The 24,683-nt window shown below is 42.9% G+C and overlaps 2 protein-coding genes across 3 annotated transcripts in view; one reads left to right on the forward strand and one right to left on the reverse strand.

Moving 5' to 3' along the window:
* nup133 (nucleoporin 133) overlaps positions 1-18,727 on the reverse strand; it is a 29,686-nt gene extending 10,959 nt beyond the window's left edge. For both annotated transcript variants that reach the window (XM_038304860.1, XM_038304859.1), the window contains exons 1-11: positions 18,472-18,727; positions 17,630-17,745; positions 12,019-12,122; positions 11,700-11,933; positions 11,423-11,593; positions 10,889-11,044; positions 8,983-9,053; positions 7,306-7,453; positions 6,696-6,846; positions 6,343-6,497; positions 6,032-6,123 (exon numbers count right to left, since the gene is read on the reverse strand). In XM_038304860.1, the coding sequence (XP_038160788.1) occupies positions 6,032-6,123; positions 6,343-6,497; positions 6,696-6,846; positions 7,306-7,453; positions 8,983-9,053; positions 10,889-11,044; positions 11,423-11,593; positions 11,700-11,933; positions 12,019-12,122; positions 17,630-17,745; positions 18,472-18,599 (1,526 nt within the window). In that variant the 5' untranslated portion in view covers positions 18,600-18,727. The remainder of the gene's footprint in view (positions 1-6,031; positions 6,124-6,342; positions 6,498-6,695; positions 6,847-7,305; positions 7,454-8,982; positions 9,054-10,888; positions 11,045-11,422; positions 11,594-11,699; positions 11,934-12,018; positions 12,123-17,629; positions 17,746-18,471) is intronic.
* A 778-nt stretch (positions 18,728-19,505) lies between these two features.
* Positions 19,506-24,461, forward strand: taf5l (TAF5-like RNA polymerase II, p300/CBP-associated factor (PCAF)-associated factor). Its single transcript, XM_038304861.1, has 5 exons — positions 19,506-19,653; positions 21,026-21,167; positions 21,249-21,353; positions 21,452-22,209; positions 23,522-24,461. Exons 2-5 carry the CDS (start codon positions 21,029-21,031, stop codon positions 24,317-24,319), a joined length of 1,800 nt encoding a protein of 599 aa, XP_038160789.1. The 5' UTR covers positions 19,506-19,653; positions 21,026-21,028; the 3' UTR covers positions 24,320-24,461.
* Positions 24,462-24,683: the final 222 nt, after the last annotated feature.

Raw genomic sequence — 24,683 nt, forward strand, 5'->3', positions numbered from 1 at the left:
TAAACAAGAGGGGGTTCCATTTGTAAACTAAGGAGGTTCCAAATGTAAACCAAGGAGGTTCCATTTGTCAACTAAGGAGGTTCCAAATGTAAACTAAGGAGGTTCCAAATGTAAACCAAGGAGGTTCCAAATGTAAACTAAGGAGGTTCCAAATGTAAACTAAGGAGGCTCCAAATGTAAACTAAGGAGGCTCCAAATGTAAACTAAGGAGGCTCCAAATGTAAACTAAGGACGTTCGAAATGTAAACTGAGGAGGCTCCAAATGTAAACTAAGGAGGCTCCAAATGTAAACTAAAGAGGCTCCAAATGTAAACTAAAGAGGCTCCAAATGTAAACTAAGGAGGCTCCAAGGTTCCATTTGTAAACTGAGGAGGTTCCAAATGTAAGCTAAGGAAGCTCCAAATGTTAACTAAGGAGGTTCCATTTGTAAACTAAGGAGATTCCAAATGTAAGCTAAGGAGGCTCCAAATGTAAACTAAGGAGGCTCCAAATGTAAACTAAGGACGTTACAAATGTAAACTAAGGAGGTTCCAAATGTAAACTAAGGAGGCTCCAAATGTAAACTAAGGAGGTTCCAAATGTAAGCTAAGGAGGTTCCAAATGTAAGCTAAGGAAGCTCTAAATGTAAACTAAGGAGGTTCCATTTGTAAAGTAAGGAGGTTCCATTTGTAAACCAAGGAGGTTCCAAATGTAAACTAAGGAGGTTTCATTTAAATACTAAGCAGGTTCAATTTGTAAACTAAGGAGGTTCAAACTGTAAAGTAAGGAGATTCCATTTGTAAACTAGGGAGGTGCCATTTGTAAACTAAGGAGATCCATTGGTAAACTAAGGAGGTTCCATTGGTAAACTAAGGAGTTTCCAAATGTAAACTAAGGAGGCTCCAAGGTTCCATTTGTAAACTGAGGAGGTTCCAAATGTAATCTAAGGAAGCTCCAAATGTTAACTAAGGAGGTTCCATTTGTAAACTAAGGAGATTCCAAATGTAAGCTAAGGAGGCTCCAAATGTAAACTAAGGAGGCTCCAAATGTAAACTAAGGACGTTACAAATGTAAACTAAGGAGGTTCCAAATGTAAACTAAGGAGGCTCCAAATGTAAACTAAGGAGGTTCCAAATGTAAGCTAAGGAGGTTCCAAATGTAAGCTAAGGAAGCTCTAAATGTAAAATAAGGAGGTTCCATTTGTAAACCAAGGAGGTTCCAAATGTAAACTAAGGAGGTTTCATTTAAATACTAAGCAGGTTCAATTTGTAAACTAAGGAGGTTCAAACTGTAAAGTAAGGAGATTCCATTTGTAAACTAGGGAGGTGCCATTTGTAAACTAAGGAGATCCATTGGTAAACTAAGGAGGTTCCATTGGTAAACTGAGGAGGTTCCAAATGTAAACTGAGGAGGCTCCAAATGTAAACTGAGGAGGTTCCAAATGTAAACTGAGGAGGCTCCAAATGTAAACCAAGGAGGTTCCAAATGTAAACCAAGGAGGTTCCATTTGTAAACTTAGGAGGTTCCATTTGTAAACTAAGGAGGTTCCAAATGTAAACCAAGGAGGTTCCATTTGTAAACTAAGGTGGTTCAAGATGTAAACTAAGGAGGTTCCAAATGTAAACCAAGAAGGCTCCAAATGTAAACTAAGGATGCTCCAAATGTAAACTAAGGACGTTCCAAATGTAAACTGAGGAGGTTCCAAATGTAAACTGAGGAGGCTCCAAATGTAAACTAAGGAGGTTCCAAATGTAAACTAAGGAGGCTCCATTTGTAAACTAAGGAGGTTCCAAATGTAAGCTAAGGAAGCTCCAAATGTAAACTAAGAGGTTCCATTAGTAAACTGAGGAGGTTCCAAATGTAAGCTAAGGAAGCTTCAAATGTAAACTAAGGAGGTTCCATTTGTAAACTAAGGAGATTCCAAATGTAAGCTAAGGAGGCTCCAAATGTAAACTAAGGACGTTCAAACTGTAAACTGAGGAGGCTCCAAATGTAAACTAAGGAGGCTCCAAATGTAAACTAAAGAGGCTCCAAATGTAAACTAAAGAGGCTCCAAATGTAAACTAAGGAGGCTCCAAGGTTCCATTTGTAAACTGAGGAGGTTCCAAATGTAAGCTAAGGAAGCTCCAAATGTTAACTAAGGAGGTTCCATTTGTAAACTAAGGAGATTCCAAATGTAAGCTAAGGAGGCTCCAAATGTAAACTAAGGAGGCTCCAAATGTAAACTAAGGACGTTACAAATGTAAACTAAGGAGGTTCCAAATGTAAACTAAGGAGGCTCCAAATGTAAACTAAGGAGGTTCCAAATGTAAGCTAAGGAGGTTCCAAATGTAAGCTAAGGAAGCTCTAAATGTAAACTAAGGAGGTTCCATTTGTAAAGTAAGGAGGTTCCATTTGTAAACCAAGGAGGTTCCAAATGTAAACTAAGGAGGTTTCATTTAAATACTAAGCAGGTTCAATTTGTAAACTAAGGAGGTTCAAACTGTAAAGTAAGGAGATTCCATTTGTAAACTAGGGAGGTGCCATTTGTAAACTAAGGAGATCCATTGGTAAACTAAGGAGGTTCCATTGGTAAACTAAGGAGTTTCCAAATGTAAACTAAGGAGGCTCCAAGGTTCCATTTGTAAACTGAGGAGGTTCCAAATGTAATCTAAGGAAGCTCCAAATGTTAACTAAGGAGGTTCCATTTGTAAACTAAGGAGATTCCAAATGTAAGCTAAGGAGGCTCCAAATGTAAACTAAGGAGGCTCCAAATGTAAACTAAGGACGTTACAAATGTAAACTAAGGAGGTTCCAAATGTAAACTAAGGAGGCTCCAAATGTAAACTAAGGAGGTTCCAAATGTAAGCTAAGGAGGTTCCAAATGTAAGCTAAGGAAGCTCTAAATGTAAAATAAGGAGGTTCCATTTGTAAACCAAGGAGGTTCCAAATGTAAACTAAGGAGGTTTCATTTAAATACTAAGCAGGTTCAATTTGTAAACTAAGGAGGTTCAAACTGTAAAGTAAGGAGATTCCATTTGTAAACTAGGGAGGTGCCATTTGTAAACTAAGGAGATCCATTGGTAAACTAAGGAGGTTCCATTGGTAAACTGAGGAGGTTCCAAATGTAAACTGAGGAGGCTCCAAATGTAAACTGAGGAGGTTCCAAATGTAAACTGAGGAGGCTCCAAATGTAAACCAAGGAGGTTCCAAATGTAAACCAAGGAGGTTCCATTTGTAAACTTAGGAGGTTCCATTTGTAAACTAAGGAGGTTCCAAATGTAAACCAAGGAGGTTCCATTTGTAAACTAAGGTGGTTCAAGATGTAAACTAAGGAGGTTCCAAATGTAAACCAAGAAGGCTCCAAATGTAAACTAAGGATGCTCCAAATGTAAACTAAGGACGTTCCAAATGTAAACTGAGGAGGTTCCAAATGTAAACTGAGGAGGCTCCAAATGTAAACTAAGGAGGTTCCAAATGTAAACTAAGGAGGCTCCATTTGTAAACTAAGGAGGTTCCAAATGTAAGCTAAGGAAGCTCCAAATGTAAACTAAGAGGTTCCATTAGTAAACTGAGGAGGTTCCAAATGTAAGCTAAGGAAGCTTCAAATGTAAACTAAGGAGGTTCCATTTGTAAACTAAGGAGATTCCAAATGTAAGCTAAGGAGGCTCCAAATGTAAACTAAGGAGGTTCAAACTGTAAAGTAAGGAGGTTCCATTTGTAAACTAAGGAGGTTCAAACTGTAAAGTAAGGAGGTTCAAACTGTAAAGTAAGGAGGGTCCATTGGTAAACTAAGGAGGTTCCAAATATAAACTAAGGAGGTTCCAAATGTAAACTAAGGACGTTACAAATGTAAACTAAGGAGGCTCCAAATGTAAACTAAGGAGGTTCCAAATGTAAGCTAAGGAGGTTCCAAATGTAAGCTAAGGAAGCTCTAAATGTAAACTAAGGAGGTTCCATTTGTAAAGTAAGGAGGTTCCATTTGTAAACCAAGGAGGTTCCAAATGTAAACTAAGGAGGTTTCATTTAAATACTAAGCAGGTTCAATTTGTAAACTAAGGAGGTTCAAACTGTAAAGTAAGGAGATTCCATTTGTAAACTAGGGAGGTGCCATTTGTAAACTAAGGAGATCCATTGGTAAACTAAGGAGGTTCCATTGGTAAACTAAGGAGTTTCCAAATGTAAACTAAGGAGGCTCCAAGGTTCCATTTGTAAACTGAGGAGGTTCCAAATGTAAGCTAAGGAAGCTCCAAATGTTAACTAAGGAGGTTCCATTTGTAAACTAAGGAGATTCCAAATGTAAGCTAAGGAGGCTCCAAATGTAAACTAAGGAGGCTCCAAATGTAAACTAAGGACGTTACAAATGTAAACTAAGGAGGTTCCAAATGTAAACTAAGGAGGCTCCAAATGTAAACTAAGGAGGTTCCAAATGTAAGCTAAGGAGGTTCCAAATGTAAGCTAAGGAAGCTCTAAATGTAAAATAAGGAGGTTCCATTTGTAAAGTAAGGAGGTTCCATTTGTAAACCAAGGAGGTTCCAAATGTAAACTAAGGAGGTTTCATTTAAATACTAAGCAGGTTCAATTTGTAAACTAAGGAGGTTCAAACTGTAAAGTAAGGAGATTCCATTTGTAAACTAGGGAGGTGCCATTTGTAAACTAAGGAGATCCATTGGTAAACTAAGGAGGTTCCATTGGTAAACTAAGGAGTTTCCAAATGTAAACTAAGGAGGTTCCAAATGTAAACTAAGGAGGTTCCAAATGTAAACTAAGGAGGTTCCATTTGTAAACTAAGGAGGTTCCAAATGTAAACTAAGGAGGTTCCAAATGTAAACTAAGGAGGTTCCAAATGTAAACCAAGGAGGTTCCAAATGTAAACCAAGGAGGTTCCAAATGTAAACCAAGGAGGTTCCATTTGTAAACTAAGGAGGTTCCATTTGTAAACTGAGGAGGTTCCAAATGTAAACTGAGGAGGCTCCAAATGTAAACTGAGGAGGTTCCATTTGTAAACTAAGGAGGTTCCAAATGTAAACCAAGGAGGTTCCATTTGTAAACTAAGGAGGTTCAAAATGTAAACTAAGGAGGTTCCAAATGTAAACCAAGAAGGCTCCAAATGTAAACTAAGGAGGCTCCAAATGTAAACTAAGGACGTTCCAAATGTAAACTGAGGCGGTTCCAAATGTAAACTGAGGAGGCTCCAAATGTAAACTAAGGAGGTTCCAAATGTAAACTAAGGAGGCTCCATTTGTAAACTAAGGAGGTTCCAAATGTAAGCTAAGGAAGCTTCAAATGTAAACTAAGGAGGTTCCATTTGTAAACTAAGGAGATTCCAAATGTAAGCTAGGGAGGCTCCAAATGTAAACTAAGGAGGTTCAAACTGTAAAGTAAGGAGGTTCCATTTGTAAACTAAGGAGGTTCAAACTGTAAAGTAAGGAGGTTCAAACTGTAAAGTAAGGAGGTTCCATTGGTAAACTAAGGAGGTTCCAAATATAAACTAAGGAGGTTCCAAATGTAAACCAAGGAGGTTTTATTTGTAAACTAAGGAGGTTCCAAATGTAAACCAAGGAGGTTCCATTTGTAAACTAAGGAGGTTACAAATGTAAACTAAGGAGGTTCCATTTGTAAACTAAGGAGGTTTTAAATGTAAACTAAGGAGGTTCCATTTGTAAACTAAGGAGGTTCCAAATGTAAACTAAGGAGGTTCCATTTGTAAACTAAGGAGGCTCCAAATATAAACTAAGGAGGTTCCAAATGTAAACTAAGGAGGGTCTAACCGTAAAGGAATGCAATTCTAACTGTAAAAGAAGCCGGTTCTAACCGTAAAAGAAGATGGTTCTAACTGTAAAAGAAGGTGGTTCTAACCTTAAACGATGGTAGTTCTAACAATAAAAGACGCCGTTCCTAACATTAAACGAAGACAGTTCTAACCATAAAAGAAGGAGGTTATAATGACTCAGACTGATCCCAGCATCTAAAAAGGCTTTCAGTTGAATGTTTTTAATTCCCTCACATTTAACATTTTCACACTCTAAAGTCCACATCCGGCTCATGAAAAGGAGGCTTCATGCTGACATACCGGCAGAACAGCAGGAAGGCGGACTTAAGCAGCTTGGTTTTGTCCTCCTGGGCGATGGGTTCTGATCTGCCCGGTGTTTCCATGGCAGAAATCTGGAAATGGAACATAAATAAGAGAAAGAAACCAATTTCAACAGAAAGCACAGATTCACAAGTATGGCTGAAAAACAGAGCTGATAGTTCCAGAGATGGAGGTGATTTTAACCCAGAAAGCAAACAGAATCTAAACTCTTCTGACGGAGCATTGAACCAAGTAGAATCAGTGTGCTTCAGGTCACTCAGACACATTCAGGTGGTGCCAGGCCGCTTTACCTCGGGCGCTGCAGCCAGCGAGGAGCACAGCGAGTCCTCCATGGTCTCCGGCAGGATGGATGCGCTCTCTCTGGCCACCACTGCTATCAGGCCGCTGTTCTGGGAGAAGAAGACTGGCAGGTTGGAGCAGCAGCCTCCTCCGCGGATTACATCTCCTGAAGAGACCAGGCTCATTGTTTATGAAGTGATAATAAAAAACCAACACTTGGCCCAATTACTCACCTACTGAGATTCTACTATTAATTCATCATTGAAATGATGGTTTACTAATAAGGTAGTGTTATCTACTGGACTGTATAGATGATAAAATCCCATTTAGTGAAAGAATCATTGACTTGAACGGTTAGTCCTACCTGGGGAGTTGAAGCAGATTTTCTCCTCTGGTAGCACCGCCCTGCTGGTGCCTGTTGAGCAGGCAGACACCATCTCTCTGTTGTACAGGAGGGCGGTGGTGCCTGGAGGATCGGGCAGCAGAAAGCGTGTGTCCTGCAGGTCCTCCTCACTCTGAGGAAACAGAGAACAGTCAGAAGGAGCCTCCGTCCTCTGGGAGGCAGAAATCTCCTGCCTTCACATCCAAACACACATTTCTGATTCAGTCCAGATAAAAAAAAAAACTTTATTTAAAGAGAAAACAAATCACAATTCCTGACAAATATCTGCTGGAGGAACTTTCTTCCCACTTTCAAGGATCCATAACTTTGCTTTTATTTCAAGATTTATAAATAAAGAAGATTAAACAAAACAAGAACTCATAAGTTATTTCATGAAATTCACAGCAATTATTCAATGAAAATCTGTATTTGCTATAATGACTATATATTAATAACCATAAGTTATCAGCAGCCATAGTGGAAGGTCCACTTTAACCTCTGGCACCGGTTCAGTCCACCATTAGGTGTCCAGACTCAAACATTAGATCCAGAACCGTGACTTTAGGCCTGCAGGAAGGAGGCGGACACTGACCTGGAACGGACAGCTGTACTTGGTCACTTCCACGTTAAAGTGATCAGAGATGGCTTCTCCCGTCTCCTGCATGGTTACCAGGCAGAAATAGGCCAGACAGGGGGTGTCGGATGGATGCCAGGCTGCAGCCAGAACCACCAGGCCCAGCCTGAGAGAAGGCAGAGCAGAGTCTGGGCTCAGAACAGCAGCAACATAGTTCAGCCTCCTGAGATACTGAGTATATTCACACATGGAAATCATCGTCAGAGGAAGAGTAGGTAAATGATGGATATTATAGGTGCAAAGGGAGGCCAGAGATGCAGGAGCATCAGACAGCCAGCAAAGGCAGCAAGTGAAGCTAGCAGGACAGAGCTCTGACTGGATTTCTGAATCAAACAAACCTACTGAACAAGTCAACAGCTTGTTACCCAGTCTGCAAAATGGCTCATCATCTATATCTATGGGACTAACTGGTTGGAACTTCTTTTTCCTTTAAGTGTGAGATTGTAGGAAATACAGTGAAACTATTTTCATTATAAACTGTTACATCAAAGAGAATTAAAGTATAAATTACAGTTATGAGTTATAATGAGTGTAGAACCTAAAAAGAGGTTTTAAAACTAGCTGATAAACGAACAGGGTGTACTATTGCATGATTCTCTGTCCTACTTGATTAGACTTTTTTATGTCAGTAATGTTTTAATGTTCAGAGAAGTTGGACCAGATATACTTTGATGTTCCTCTGAAGTCTAAACCTTCCTTTGAAGACACTTTCCCTATGAACCTACAGCTAAGATCACATCATAATCCGACAACTTCAAACTCATCCGTCCCCTAAATGAAGCACAGCAGCTGCAGTGTAGCTTCCGTCAGAATGGAAACCCTCGGCTAGAGAGAGAACAAAACAGTAAACATTTCACGAGGAACGAATAGATAACTAAAAGTTTTCCCTGTTTGTCACAGAATCCTTCAGCTCCTATAGTTTCCAGTTTCTTAAAGTTGTAGGGAAGCGGCTGTTCCAACCGTTGCATTTCCAAATTCTCCCAGTGGTGCAGCAGCCCTCTCTCTGCATAGCAGTGTTTGAAGCACTGCTGGCTCTGCCGGTGATTTTTTTTGTTTTATTTGGCAAAATGTTCATTATTATTCCCCCTAATAAATGAGGTCAGAATTGATTTGTATCTAGAGATTAATAAAAATAATAAATAATAAGAAATGCAGCTCCAGACGAGCAGAGTGTTTGGTGACGTCACAAATACGCTTCTGTTCCAATTCACCCTTATTTATACTGCATGCTCCCGCTTTCCCCAAGTCAATACTTTCCAGAGTTCTTCTTAAGAACATACTTGGTGAGAAACGAGTCCGTACTCGTGTTCTCGTGAATTGAGAAACGGCCAACAATTCGCTCTCCAACTATACACCTGTAACAGTCAACACTACTGTGCGATGATTCTTATTTCAACCGTTGCGTATATTCTCTCTGTATATTGATCTCATAGCTTTACTAGTTGACTTGGAGAACAGGAAGGTAAAGTCTAACCCATAACTTTTTGGTAAAAGAAATATATAATGTTTGAATAAAGGAAGATAAACTTGTAAGAAGAGATGCCTTCACCTGCTGTTGGTGTTTGGTTATAAATAACTAGACGGTCAGTTTATGACCATAGATGTAATGATCTTTAGGAAGCTGAAAACACTCACTGGCTCATCTTCAGATCCAGGTAAGCGACGTTGGCTCCCTCCTTCAGCTCCTCATAGTTGCTCTCAGACCCCTGGAGGAAAGAATTCAGTCACTTTTTCTGGAAGTGGAGGCTTTGCTTTAAAGATGCAACGACAGTGATACAGTGTAGGAATGGAGATAAGAGACTTTCTAGGTCAGACCGGTTTCTGTTACCATAAAAGCCCCTTTTCCATGGATCCCAACGTTTATTGATCTAGGGTTTATTAATCCAGGGTTCAAAGAGTGAAACAACATGGTGAACCAGGTTAATTGGTGCCATTTCTTCTGCTCTCACAGGCCGGAGACATGGATTAACCTGCTCTTCTAGTCCAGTAGGCAGTTACGATTATTATTAAGGTATTGCCACCTGTGTCCTCCATTAATTCAGTGTAAATTCTGTCTCCTAGCAACAGTGCCATGGAGGACCACAGAGCTGAAAAAACCTGCAGAGACTGAACTGTTTATCTGCTCTACTGGTCTTATTTATTAAGATGCCTCTATAGCAGGCATGTCCAAAGTCGGTCCTGCAGGGCGACAGTCCTACAGGTTTTCAAGGTGACCACAGCCTAGAATGACCCTCAAACCTCATCACAGACTCTATGCAGGAGTGCAAAGATAAAGCTTCGGTCTCTATCGGGACAAACTCTGACTTGTGACAATAAAGGAAAACAGTAAATATTAGTCCAATATATGCAACTACTGCAGGGAGCTCAGATCTGAGTTGGGAATGAAAACAGACCCAGTGCTGTTCTATATGCTAAAAAGGTAGAAAAAAGAAAGACTTTTACAAAACAACTTAAAGGAGAAGTTCGGTTTTTTACACTTTAAGCCCATTTTCTGTAGTGTCCAGGATGAAATCGAATGATCGACATCAAAAGTTTTGACAATTGGTCCTGTCTCTGCTTTTTGGCTCATTTAGAATCCCCCCCTGGCTGCTTCAGAATGGCTTCCATAGTGCATGTCGGATAATGTCCTTAAAACAACCTTAAACGTTCTTTTTTTAAAATATGCTACTCACCGGGTCGTCAGCGCTGTTCAATGACGTTCCAAAAAAAGTTTCGTAAAGAAAAAACGTTCCTGTAGTGTTTTATTTAGCATTTTGTAAATCCCATTGAGTTCTGTTGGAATAGTCAATATTCCGCTGCCACCGGAAACGGAAATGGGGCCTGTTTACACAGTTGTAGTCTTTTCGCTTCACTCTGTGTACTCCGACGTCGAGAATCAAGAATCCACCTTTCGTATTCCATTTTCAGAGTTTTTTAAAGTGTTTAACAGAGACGTCGGAGTACACAGAGTGAAGCGAAAAGACTACAACTGTGTAAACAGGCCCCATTTCCGTTTCCGGTGGCAGGGGAATATTGACTATTCCAACAGAACTCAATGGGATTTACAAAATGCTAAATAAAACACTACAGGAACGTTTTTTCTTTACGAAACTTTTTTTGGAACGTCATTGAACAGCGCTGACGACCCGGTGAGTAGCATATTTTAAAAAAAGAACGTTTAAGGTTGTTTTAAGGACATTATCGGACATGCTCTATGGAAGCCATTCTAAAGCAGCCAGGGGTGGATTCTAAATGAGCCAAAAAGCAGAGACAGGACCAATTGTCAAAATTTTGGTGTCGATCATTCCATTTCATCCTGGACACTACAGAAAATGGACTTAAAGTGTAAAAAACCGAACTTCTCCTTTAAGACTTCAGAAAATAAAGCGACTTCTGATGAATCAGATCAAAACGGGGAGCTTTATAAATCCTAACAACTGAAGGAAACATTCAGGTAGGTGCAGCATGAGACGGTTGGAAACTCAGAGTCCCATCAGGCTATAAATGCTGACTGATCTGCAGCAACAAAAACAAGCTTGGTTTCAGTTTCCTTCATACTGACCCAGATTGAATCCACGATGCTCTCAGTCAGAGCTCTCCTGGTGTCCCAGCTGAAGACCTGGTGCTCTGCGCTGTCGTCCACCTCCCATTTGCTCACAGTGGAACTGGTCAGAGAGTACAGGCAGCTGGTTCCCTCCACCCACAGCACACTGTGGAGCTGTGGGAACAAGGAGAGTCCTTAAAGACCTGAAAGTGTTCAAAACATTTCTGCAGCTTTCAGCTAATGAAGCTGCTGGTTTGCAACATATGAGTTAATCCTTTCTTATTTTCATTTACGCTAGTAAAAAAAGGCCAACAGCTACTTCCTGCCAAAGTAAACACTGAAGCATGGTGGTGGCAGCACCATGCTGTGGGGTTATCTGTCCTTTGTAGATGCATGGTTTGGCAGAAACGTTCTAATTAGCTTCCATGTTTGTGAATAAAAAGCAGGAGGGTTTTTATTCACAAATATAGTGACCCCTCTGAGGTTACCATGACAACAAGCCTCCAGGTTTTATAAACATCGTTTTCCTCCAGCTCAATAAAATGGCCTCACCATGTCGTTAGCTGGAGGGGAGAGGATGCCGAACAGACTGGAAACACGGCGTCCGATCCCAGACAGCATCCCCTGGCCCTGCTGCAGAGCCCGATGCTGCAGCTTCCCTGAAGAGTCTGGAGCCGCCCTCAGCAGCTGGTTCCTCACAGACGATAAGACGAAGCTTCCACCCTGAGAAAGACGGGAAAACCAAGACAGCAGCAGAAGAAGAAACGGACAGGCATCAGCTCCAGGATCAACAGCGGCAGCAGAAAAGACTAGTAGGCGATATACTGACTCTGACTGCAACCACAAAGGTACAGAGGTCCCCCAGGTTCACGTCCGACTCGCTGTAGGTGCCCTCATGCGCCAGGCTCGGCCAGAAGCGAGCCGTTCCTTCTGCGGCCACGGCCAGGACGGAGACGGACTGAACGGCGGCCATCTTGAGAGGTGTGGTGGAGGTCAGGGCCACCAGATCGGCTGAGAAGGTGTAGTCACTGCTGGGCAGCTGCAGCTCTTTGCAAACTGACAGCTGCAGGAGGAACAGTCGGACAGTTTGGGTGTTTTCATCGGCCTCTGAACGAGAAGACCTTCTTTACCTGGTAATCAGTCGTTACCTTGGCTACGGCCGTCTGGCAGATCTTCCAGATGATCAGCTTCTCTCCACAAACCATCCAGGCCCAGCCGCTCTCATTCACCTTCACTGAGATCTGTTCATCCGCTACAAGGTCCAAACAACAGAAGACAATCAGCAGCACAGAGGCACCAATCAGCCGTTTTCTCCCGACGCTGAGAAAGTTTATGACATCCTCCGTTTATTAAACCATCAGAACTGAAAATCTGGATTGTTTTGGTGTGTGAATGAATATGGAGCAGAAAAGCTTCACCACAGCTGCACCGAAGCAATAAACCAAAGACATCTTAAAAAACTGCTGGTCTGCATCTGGACAGAAAGCCGCCCGGTGCAGGACTTTATTAAAAAAACGAACCGCTGATCTCCAATGGAGGATTTTACACGGCGCCATCGCCACAAACTCATTTCTATCCGTTATTAATCGGGGTGTTTTAAACGAGTGTCCTTTCTGCGGTCTGTCTGAAAATGTTCCATGTTTTTATGGAAAGCACAAGACTGAAAACAATTCTTAACCTTTTAATTAGTGTTTTTAGTCTTTTGGGACGGTTTGAACAAACGCTGTTTTTATAGGAGGAGTTTGCCAGAATAGGAAAAATAAGCCAAAGGCCCAAATTTTAAATGTTTTAATCAGTGAAGCGTTTATTGTCCCGTAGAGCAGAGATGGGAAGTAACGAAGTACAAATACTTCGTTACTGTACTCAAGTAGATTTTTCTGAAATTTTTACTTTACTTTACTACTTATTTTTATTGCGACTTTTTACTTCTACTCCTTACATTTTTACACAAATATCTGTACTTTCTACTCCTTACATTTTAAAAAATTGGCTCGTTACTTTAGTTTTGAATAATTTCAATGGAGTTACCGTTATTATTTTTCAAGTCATCAATACCAAATTCAATCTAATTGGATGGGAATCTACGTTGCATTTGACGCACCACTACAAGATGAATCGACAGATTCGGCGGTATTCATTCACGGCAAATCATTGCAGCTTGGTGGCGGTGGCGTTAGCATAGTAGCATGGACGACGAGATGATTGAAAATGAACACAACGGAGATCTAGTCCTATTGGCAGACATCCATTTAAAATGTAGGCAACGGCATGAAAAAAGTGGTTTCTACTTTTACTTTTATACTTTAAGTAAATTTACAAGCCTGTACTTTGTTACTTTTACTTGAGTAAAGAAGTTTAATCAGTACTTCCACTTTTACCAGAGTATTTTTTAACACAAGTATCTGTACTTTTACTCAAGTACGGAAAGTGAGTACTTTTGCCATCTCTGCCGTAGAGACAGACTGCAGGAAGGAGCTCACCTTGATGCCGTGGCTCTGTGCAACATTAAAGACAGAATAAGGCTGGAGTTTCATTTCCACAGAGTCACTCAGAACATGGAGGATTTTATTCAACTGTGGGGTTTTAACGTTTTATATGCTGTCCTTTATGTAGGACAACTATATAACAAGCTCCTTATTTAATGATGTTTAGCTGACACTTGTTTTACGTCAATAATTGATTCTTTTGTTCAAATTGTGTAAATAAAGTGTTGTTAAAAGTCAATCATCATCAGATTTGTTTGAATGGTTCATCATCAACTAACAACTGAGAAAATAGAATAGAATTCAACTCTATTCTAATTAAATTACCACAAGTAAAAAGCATAGTTTGCATCTATCCAGAAGTGCTAGACAGGATGTAAATATTTATTTAAATGTGTACCTTGTGTATAAAATAATTAAATATGGAAGCTATATACAGATTATACAAGAAAGTTAGGATATGGATTATATATACAGGACAGACCAAACGTTTGGACACACCTTCTCATTCAAAGAGTTTTCTTTATTTTCATGACTATGAAAGTTGAAGATTTAGACTGAAGGCATTAAAACTTCTCACGCTCTTGGCGTTCTCTTGATGAGCTTCCAGAGGTCGTCACCTGAAACGGTTTTCCAACAGTCTTGAAGGAGTTATCAGAGATGCTTAGCCCTTGTTGGTCCTTTTGCGTTCACTCTGTGGTCCAGCTTACATCAAACCATGTGGATTGGGTTCAGGTCTGGTTATTGTGGAGTCCAGGTCATCTGGAGCAGCATCATCACTCTCCTTCTAGATCAAATAGCCCTTAAGGCTGATTTAGAGGTTGGAACTAGGTCGTCTACGTGTGTGTCGCTGTGAACGCAGAGACGTCTCCGCCCCTTCCAAAGACGCTCTGCTGCACCTCTCCCAAATTGTAGGTGACCGCAGAGAGGAGGCCTCTGATTGGTCAAATCTACATCCGCTCTACACTATGCATGTCCTGTTTGGTTCCTTACCAGCTTGTTTTGTTTGTGTGACCGCCATTGTGGAAAACAACATGTGGAGATGGAGCAGCTAGAAGAGAGAGGTGTGTGAGAACGCTGGCATCCTGTTTCCACCTGGATCCCCGCTCTTTTCGCCCTCATGTCCCTCCGTTGTCGCACAAACTTGCCCCCACTTCCTCACCGCCCCGGCCATATCTACAGGTGCTGGTCATAAAATTAGAATATCATGAAAAAGTAGATTGATTTCAGTAATTCCATTTAAAAAGTGAAACTTGTATATTATATTCATACATTACATACAAACTCATATATTTCAGATGTTTATTTTGTTTAATTTTGATGATTACAAATGACAACAAATGAAAATCTCAAATTCATCATATCAGAAAATTAGAATATTGTGAAAAGGTTCAAAATTGATGGCCCCTGGTGCCACACTCTAATCAGCTAATTAACTCAAACCACCTGCAAAAGCCTTTAAATGGTCTTTCAGTCTAGTTCTATAGGCTACACAATCATGGGGAAGACTGCTGACTTGACAGTTGTCCAAAAGACGACCATCGACACCTTGCACAAGGAGGGCAAGACACAAAAGGTCATCGCTAAAGAGGCTGGCTGTTCACAGAGCTCAGTGTCCAAGCACATTAATAGAGAGGCGAAGGGAAGGAAAAGATGTGGTCGAAAAAAGTGTACAAGCAAGAGAGATAACCGCACCCTGGAGAGGATTGTGAAACAAAACCCCTTCAAAAATGTGGGGGAGATTCACAAAGAGTGGACTGCAGCTGGAGTGAGTGCTTCAAGAACCACCACACACAGACGTATGAAAGACATGGGTTTCTGCTGTCGCATTCCTTGTGTCAAGCCACTCTTGAACCACAGACAGCGTCAGAAGCGTCTTGCCTGGGCTAAAGAGAAACAGGACTGGACTGCTGGTGAGTGGTCCAAAGTCATGTTCTCTGATGAAAGTAAATTTTGCATTTCCTTTGGAAATCAAGGTCCCAGAGTCTGGAGGAAAAGAAGAGAGGCACTTCATCCACGTTGCTTGAAGTCCAGTGTAAAGTTTCCACAGTCAGTGATGGTTTGGGGTGCCATGTCATCTGCTGGTGTTGGTCCATTGTGTTTTCTGAGGTCCAGGGTCAACGCAGCCACATACCAGGAAGTTTTAGAGCACTTCATGCTTCCTGCAGCTGACCAACTTTTTGGAGATGCAGATTTCATTTTCCAACAGGACTTGGCACCTGCACACAGTGCCAAAGCTACCAGTACCTGGTTGAAGGACCATGGTATCCCTGTTCTTAATTGGCCAGCAAACTCTCCTGACCTTAACCCCATAGAAAATCTATGGGGTATTGTGAAGAAGAAGATGCAATACACCAGACCCAACAATTCAGAAGAGCTAAAAGCCACTATTAGAGCAACCTGGGCTATCATAACACCTGAGCAGTGCCACAGACTGATCGACTCCATGCCACGCCGCATTGCTGCAGTAATACAGGCCAAAGGAGGCCCAACTAAATACTGAGTGCTGTACATGCTCATACTTTTCATGTTCATACTTTTCAGTTGGCCAACATTTCTATAAATCCTTTGTTTTTATTGGTCTTCAGTAATATTCTAATTTTCTGATATGATAAATTTGAGATTTTCATTTGTTGTCATTTGTAATCATCAAAATTAAACAAAATAAACATCTGAAATATATGAGTTTGTATGTAATGTATGAATATAATATACAAGTTTCACTTTTTAAATGGAATTACTGAAATCAATCTACTTTTTCATGATATTCTAATTTTATGACCAGCACCTGTAGACCCACAGCTAGTTCCTGATTTTCCCTCTTGCGTTGTTGCGTGGAATAACATAGCGCAGACCACGCTTCAATATTGGGCATAGATCAAAAATGTCTGCATCATACCTGCGACAAGCTCACTGCGACACACTGCTGTGGGAGGATAACCAGCCCCTTACACAGCCTGGAGGTGTGTTTGGGGTCATTGTCCTGTTGAAAAACAAATGTTGGTCCAACTAAATGCAAACCGGATGGATCAGCATGCCACTGAAAGATGCTGTGGTAGCCATGCTGGTGCAGTATGCCTTCAGTTTTAAATAAATCCCCAACAGTGTCACCAGCAAAGCACCCCCACATCATCACACCTCCTCCTCCATGCTTCACGGAGGGAACCAGCATGTAGAGTCCATTGTTTCACCTTTTCTGCGTCGCACAAAGACACAATGGTTGGAACAAAAGATCTCCAATCTGGACTCATCAGACCAAAGCTCAGATTTCCACTGGTCTAATGTCCACTCCTTGTGTTCTTTAGCCCAAGCAAATCTCCCCTGATTGGTGCCTGTCCTTAGCAGCCGTTTCCTAGCAGCTATTCTGCCATAAAAGGCCTGATGCACAGAGCCTCCTCTTAACAGTTCTTCTAGAGATGTGTCTGCTGCTAGAACTCTGTGGCATTGACCCTCTCTCTAATCTGAGCTGCTGTTAACCTGTGATTTCTGAGGCTGGTGACTCGGATGAACTTCTCCACAGCAGAGGCGACTCTTGTTCTTCCTTTCCTGGGGCGGTCCTCATGTCAGTCCGTTTCTTTGTAGCACTTGGTGGTTTTTGCGACCGCTATTGGGGACACTTTCAAAGTTTTGCCAATTTTTCAGACTGACTGACCTTCATTTCTTAAAGTAATGGTGGCCGCTGGTTTTTCTTTACTTAGCTGCTTTTTTCTTGCCATAATCCAACTTCTAACAGTGTATTCAGTAGGACTATCAGGTGTGTATCCACCTGACTTCTACACAACACAACTGATGGTCCCAACTCCATTTATAAGGCAAGAATCCCACTTATTAAACCTGACAGGGGACACCTGTGAAGTGAAAACCATTTCAGGTTACGGCCTCTGGAAGCTCATCAAGAGAAAGCCAAGAGCGTGTGAAGCAGTGATCAAAGCAAAAGGAGGCTACTTTCTGAAGGACCTAAAATATAAGACATGTTTTCAACTGTTTCACATTTTTCAGTTAAGCATATAATTCCACATGAGTTAATTCATAGTTTTGATGCCTTCAGTGTGAATCTTTAATTTTCTTGAAAATAAAGAAAAGTCTTTGAATGAGAAGGTGTGTCCAAACTTTTGGCCTGTATAATATATATATATAATTGGGGCTATAATCTAGAATAAAGGATAAATGACAGATAATAGCAGATAAAAGATTCGCTGATTATATACAGCTATAGTTGAGAAGTACGTGTAAGTGGTGGAGGAGATCATTTCTGCTCCCCATCAGTTTCCCTCACCATCAGCCAGGGTCAGAGCCTCCATCACTTTGACCGGCAGCGACGAGCCAAACGTCTGCACGTCGTAGAAAACCGTCTCTGCTGCTGCGGCGTTCTGGACTCGAGAAGGCGTCGACCTGGAGAGGAGAGATCAGACTCTATGTCAGCTGACCTCAGACCTGGATGGATGGATGGAGGCTCAGCCCTCATCATGGTGGAGGAGTCAGACAACCCAGAGATGGATGAGCTCTGATGACTCAACAATGGTCTTATATTAGACCTCAAACCTTTTGCCATGACTTTACAGCAGAACACATGATCTTCTGATATAAAATATGATGAGAGAGCAGCAGGTGTAGGGCTGTGAAACTATCCAGGTGTTTAGTCTTAAAGAGAGAGGCCTGATGTGTCAGATGATTAGACACAGGAGAACCTGCTCCCCATTGGAGGTTCTTTGGATCAAACGACTTAGATCGAAAGCACGGTGGAGGAAGCATGGTCATCTGGGAATGATTTCCTAAATGTCAGAGGAGCAAAGGGAGTAAACATGATCTAACTGAACCTCCTGACATTTGAATTGAGAAAGCTTCCTGGAGAGGTGGCGAAACGTCTTCAAATCTTGTAAACCAAGTCCAGTGGATATTTTTTGAATTTTTACGGAAAGATCTAACTGAACCCTGGTTTAGCTGGTATGGACTGACTGAATTTAACCTACAGCTGCTTGATGATCCTAAACACCATCAGTCAGAATTAATAATGATAAATTAGCAGACAGCTGGACAGAGTGTTTCCATGGCAACCATAGTCTGGGAAACAGAAGCTGTAGATGATCCACGGTGATTATCCTCCATCCATCCACTCACCTTGTAGACACTGGAGTCCTACGGGGGGAGAAGAGCAGCCCTGCCGCCCCGGAGACGTTCTTCCTCCCCGGGGTTCTGCTCTGCTGCCTGCGGCCGGAGCCCGCCGGGGTGCTGCGGGGGCTGAACATGTCTGCCTTCTGGAGCTTCAACACTTTAAAATAAAACTAAGAAAACCCTGAATGTCTACAGGCCCACACAGAAAACAGCCGCTCCAACTGTCTCCAAACACCGCGCGGCTCAGTCGCGCCGATTCAACGTCACCGTGTAGAAACCACGTGACCAGAACAGAGAGGCAGTTGATGCCGGAGCGCCCTCTGGTGGCGGTGGAAGGACGCAGCTCCCTAAACGCCTCCCTTTAAAAAATCATAACTTCTTATTTCAGGTTTCAAAAAGAGAAACTAGTTTGTTATTTATTTCACGACGACCAATTTAACAATAATAAAACCAAACACATCAAAATGTTTATAACTATAACATCGAAAACACAAATATTGATGCAATATAAGTAGTCATCAGTCTCACACCAGCAATGGGATAAAGGATTATTAATGTCGTGGCAGGTCAGCAAACCTCTACATTACAATACATGAGAAATCTTTTAGATGGAATTAGTTCCACAAAAAAAAAAAAAAACATTGGATAATTTTTTCCTCTACGAAAAAAAAAAATTTAGGTATAGACTGACCAAGAAATAAAGTAGCATAGAATAGATGTTCCATATAACTGTTAAATAAATAGAATAAATGACTATGTATTATTAAAATAAATATCATATAGAGTCTGTATATATATATATATATATATATATATATATATATATATATATATATATATATATATATATATATATATATATATATATATATATATATATATATATATATATATATATATATATATATAAATAATGCAGTTTTAACTAGTTTGCCAACTGCCATAAAACCTCACAAGAAGAAGAAGTGTGACCAATTGGATAGGTTTATTTCCACCCCAGAACAGCAGGTGGCAGTAGTGTTCCTTGAAAGCCAGGCCGGCCGCTCAGTGCCTGTTCAACAGATTAAAAGAAGAAATCCATGATGGCGCGGCAATGAAAGGCAGCGGAGCTCCTTCAGCCAAAGCCTGGATTGAACTGCTCAGTTTCACTTAGATGATCTGAAGGCAGCGAGAGCGACACAACATGCAGTGAGTATCTGTTTGCTTGTGGCAATGATCCACAGTTTGATGTTTCCTCCTGACTCCTGGGACCGTTAGGCCCCGATGCTAGCTCTATTAGCCCCTTCTGCTATCCAGCCACAGCCGGTGAACCTGACAGGGTTTGCAGTCATTTACTGCAAGAATAAATACGCTGTATATGTTTATTTTATGCAGGAGTGCATATCAGAATGCACGATGATGGGTGATTAGCATGCTAATTAAGATGCTAACCTTTAAACAGTATAAATTCTGGCAAAATAATGTCCAGGACTGGAGAAAATAACAGTATGAAAGGATGAAATCCCGCGAATATTATTTCTAAATCAAATACCTGACATGAAGATGGCTCAATTAAACTGTAAATACTGTCGCTTTAATTTCGTTTGAATAAGTTTTGAAGTGAGAAAGTCCACCTGAGCCAAGTCATCATAGCTCTCTGCATCAGCAGTGCTGTGTCTGTCTCCCTGCCAGCTCCCAGATCAGCTTCTCTGATTGGTTGATGTGGCGGGTCCAGCAGCAAAAATTTTTCCAACTCCAGCATCTGCTGCTTCTAAAGCGCCTCAGATGTTCAGAACCTCATGACGCGTTGCTCCTGCTGCTCAGACGTGCTGCAGGACCTAATGCTACGCCTTGATGTACATCAACCATTCACTGAGCATGTAAACCAGCTGCTTCTGCTGCTTGTGGTCTGAACGTAGCTCTGGTTTAAGGTGGACCTCATGGTTCTGGATTCAGAGGAGTTAAGGTGGATGAGCCCATAGAGTTTAGGCATTGAAAATCATCAATGAAACCGTAAGATTCATCAGAAAAACCTCAGGGATTCAGTGAAGGATCAGGGAAAACAAGATAACCGAATAGATGCTTCTTGTCTTTGTTGGCAGACATGCTGCAGTGTTTCTATGTTCCCTAACCTGTTTCCACCTGTTTCTACTCTGTAACTTTAGTTGTATTTTATTTGGACATTTCAGCCTAAAATGTCGTCACATTATTATTATTATTAATCAAAGAACAGTCGCAGGCCTTCTGGATGATATTCTAGTTGAACCTTTTTACCGCCTCTGATGATTTTCTGATGGTAAACTTTCCTGTTTTTTTATTTATTTTTTAATCTCCTCCCTGCTTTTATTTTTGTGATTATAAACGTCTCCAGGAATGATCATGAACTTTCCAAACCACCAAGCTGCCCTGCAGACATGAACTCTTTCCAACCTTAAAACCAGTTTCCTTTTTTTCTTCAGTATTTTATTTATTTTTTGTTTTGCTCTGTCGGTTCAGGAATCTGATCGTTGTCTACGGTTGGGTTGATCAGCCTTTTTTTTTGTTGGTTTCTGTGCGGTTCTGATCGGTTTGTTCTGGTCAGGTCATGAAACGGGTTCGGGCTGAGCAGATCCAGAATGCTGTGGCTCAGTACCTGAAGAGGAGGCAGTATGTGGACACTGACGGCTCCCTGAAAGGAGCCAAGCTCTTCCAGTCCACAGAGGAGTTGGCAGCCGGCCTGACAGGTCAGCACCTTTCTATGGCTGCTTTTAAAATCCCCGCTGGAGAAACTGAAGCCTTTTCTACCTCTTCCTCTCTGTGAGCAGTGCAGACGGAGTCCGGCTGTACCAATGTGGTCTCTGCTGCTCCCTGCCAGGCGGACCCCCAGCAGTACGAGATCCAGTTCTCCAGGCTGCGCTCCTTTCTCTCAGGTACCGCCCCTCCCTTCTTTTATTTCTGCATCTTTAGGATCAGAGGTTCTGTTTTTTGTCGCAAACACTAAAACTCTTTTCTTTGTTCTTATGAGCAGAAGCAGAAATCTCCTACGCCCAAGAGGTCAGCAGCCTCCTGTATCCCCTCTTCGTTTATCTTCACCTTGACATGGTGCACTGTGGCCTGAAGGGGGCAGTAGATGGTTTTTACGTCCGTTTTCATGACTCGTTTCTTCACGACGTAGAGCAGCGGTTGGTGGTAGAGCAGCTCCGTCACGTTGTGGCTGCGCAGGATGTCGCAGCCAACCCCAAGCTGAGGTCCTTTCTGGAGCACAAGTATGTGGTGCACCTGACGGAGCCGGCGTACAGCTACCTGCTGCGCTACCTGCAGAGCGACGACAACAGCGCCCTCTGCAGGGTCCTCAGCACCCATCTCCAGGTGGAGGTCACCGCCTCCAGAAGAACAGAGTACCAGCTGTACGGAGCCGCCGGAGGCTCCATGGCCACGCCCATCTTGGTGTCGTCCTCCTGGCTGGGCGGAGCAGAGGGCGGGGAAGGGGTGGAGGTCCCTGCAGGGATCCCGCAGAATGAGGTGGCGCTGCTGGCGCTGCAGGACTGCATAAAGAAGGTCCGGGAAGGCCCGCCCTCCCTCACCACCATCTGCTTCTACGCCTTCCACCACACAGAGCAGATGCTGAACGCCGCAGAGGTTTCTCCGGACAGCCGGCTGCTGGCCGCCGGCTTCGACAGCTCCGCCGTGAAGCTGTGGAGCCTCCGGGCCAGGAAGCTGAAGGCCAGACCGCACCAGGCCGACGTCTCCTGCATCCACCTGGCCTGCGACGTGAGAGAGGAAGAGGTCAGAGTTTAATCCATTAAACTTGGGAAATAATTTAAGGATCTAGTTTCTTTTACACAAACGCATGTTAATAGGATTTTATCAAAGGAAAAAAACGAAATGTTGAGTAAAATGACCTGAAAATGTATAATTTAATTAACTCTGACAGCTCTGATGAGGAAAAAGTCCCAAATCTAACCCCGAGCAGATTAGCTCCACAGAGGAACAGGTGGTGGTGGTGTTATGCTGTGGGATTAACAGGCTCCTCATCATAGGGAAGAGGGAGATGCAGGAGGATAACTTGGGATGAAAACATGTGATGTAGGACCTGATAGTTATCTTTGTTTCTCAGTTTTTTTTTTTTTTTAAAGCTAATGTTTACAGAGGTGCTCAGACTCAGACTGGTTGCTCCGCTGGTTGCCACGGGCCTCTCAACTTCGGAAATTAGTTTTTAAATTACGCACTAAAAAGGTAAATGGACCATATAGTGACGCTTTAAATGATTATATTCTCACCTCAAATTATCATAAAACGTACTCAATGGAGCGCTCCATTGAAAGCTGCTGACGCAGTGCATGCTGGGACAACATCCATGGACTTTTTCCGTTCTCGGTCTGCTGTTATTGTGAATTGGAGCAGTACTAGGGCTGAGGGTGAGGATTTTTCACAAGGACACGAGAACGCACAAGTACACAGATTGAGAAATGCCCAGAGGCTCCTGGCCTCTCTGGGTCTAAAGACTGATTTACACTTCGAAACCAGGTCGTCTGCGTGTGTGTCGTGGTGAACGCAGAGATGTCCCCGCCCCTTCCGCAGACACTCTGCTGCACCTCTCCCAAATTGTAGGTGACCGCAGACAGGAGGCCTCTGATTGGTCAAATCTACATCCACTCTACACTATCTGTATTTCCTGTTTTCTACCTTACCGGCTTTCTTTATTTGTATGACCGCCATTGTGGGAAAACGACTCGTGAAGTTAGACCAGGTAAAGAGTGAGGTGTGCGAGAGCGCTGGGACCCTTTTTCCACCTGGATCCCCGCTCCTTTTTGCCATCATGTCCCTCCGTTGTCGCACAATCTTGCCCCCACTACCTCACCGCCATTATCCCCTTTTGCGTTGTGTCGTGGAATAAACATAGCACAGCCCACGCTTCAATATTGAGTATAAATAAAAGATGTCTGCATCAAGCTCAGTGTGACACACTGCAGTGGGAGGATAACCAGCCCTTAAGCAGTGGGACGCAGAGTTAAGCCAGCTCTTGTTCCCATTGGTCAGATGGACTGGTTCGCACTAGGAGGTGCATTAAAGTTGTTTTTGTCTCTCTTTGCTCCAGGGGGACGAGGAGGAAGGCTGCGGCAGTGAGATTAAAATGCTTCGTGGTCACAGTGGCCCCGTGTATCGCACTGCCTTCCTGACTGACAGCTCCGGCCTGCTCTCCTGCTCAGAGGACACCACCATCCGATACTGGGACCTGGGCAGCTTCACCAACACGGCGCTGTACCAGGGCCACGCCTACCCGGTGTGGGACGTGGACGTCAGCCCCTGCAGCCTTTATTTCGCCAGCGGCTCTCATGACCGCACCGCCCGCCTCTGGACGTTCTCCCGCACCTACCCGCTGAGGCTCTACGTGGGGCACCTCTCCGACGTCGACTGCGTCAAGTTCCACCCCAACTCCAACTACCTGGCTACCGGTTCCACAGACAAGACGGTCCGGCTGTGGAGCACCCAGCAGGGGCAGTCGGTCCGGCTCTTCACGGGCCACCGCGGCACCGTGCTGTCGCTCGCCTTCTCACCCAACGGGAAGTACCTGGCCTCCGCTGGAGAGGACCAGCGCGTGAAGCTCTGGGACCTGGCAGCAGGGACTTTGTTCAAAGACCTGCGAGGACACACGGACAGCATCACCAGCCTGTCCTTCAGCCCCGACAGCAGCTTGGTGGTGTCCTCCTCTATAGACAACTCTGTCCGGGTGTGGGATATCCGGAACAGCCACGGCGGGACGCCTGCCGACGGCTCGTCCAGTGAGCTGGTGGGGCTGTACGTGGGAAACACCAGCAACGTCCTTAATGTCCAGTTCATGGCCTGCAACCTGCTGCTGGTCACAGGAACGGCTCTGGAGAAGGCTGAGCAGTAGCTCCACAGTTCTAATGTTCGCACGTTAACTTCACCAACAGGTCAAACTGTTCATTCCTTCTTTTGTTTAATTTCCTCAAGTTTTTGTTCATATATGACAGCTATAGTAGAACTGAAATGTTTATTAAACTGTTTCTGGCAGATATGATGTCATGTTTTTTTTATAGTATAACTAAGAAGATTGGTTTTTGCTCCAACTTTTCCTTTAGAGCCTCAGGAAACCTGATTGTTTATGTAATCTGTTACTCTAGGAAGAAAAATAATTTCAGCTGCTTGTATCCAGTCCCACACAGGTCGCAAGTCGGCAAAAAAAAAAAAATGGGATCTGTGTCACTTCAGGCTGCTGTGTGAACGTCGCCGAAGAA

This window comes from Cyprinodon tularosa, unplaced genomic scaffold, assembly GCF_016077235.1.
Source record: "Cyprinodon tularosa strain WSP-4 unplaced genomic scaffold, ASM1607723v1 ctg544, whole genome shotgun sequence".
Taxonomy (NCBI): domain Eukaryota; kingdom Metazoa; phylum Chordata; class Actinopteri; order Cyprinodontiformes; family Cyprinodontidae; genus Cyprinodon; species Cyprinodon tularosa.

Coding starts and splice junctions, on each gene's coding strand:
- taf5l (XM_038304861.1), top strand. CDS start 21,029: ATGAAACGGGTTCGGGCTGAGCAGATCCAGAATGCTGTGGCTCAGTAC. Junction 21,168..21,248: donor GTTGGCAGCCGGCCTGACAG/GTCAGCACCTTT, acceptor CTCTGTGAGCAG/TGCAGACGGAGTCCGGCTGT. Junction 22,210..23,521: donor GCGACGTGAGAGAGGAAGAG/GTCAGAGTTTAA, acceptor TCTTTGCTCCAG/GGGGACGAGGAGGAAGGCTG.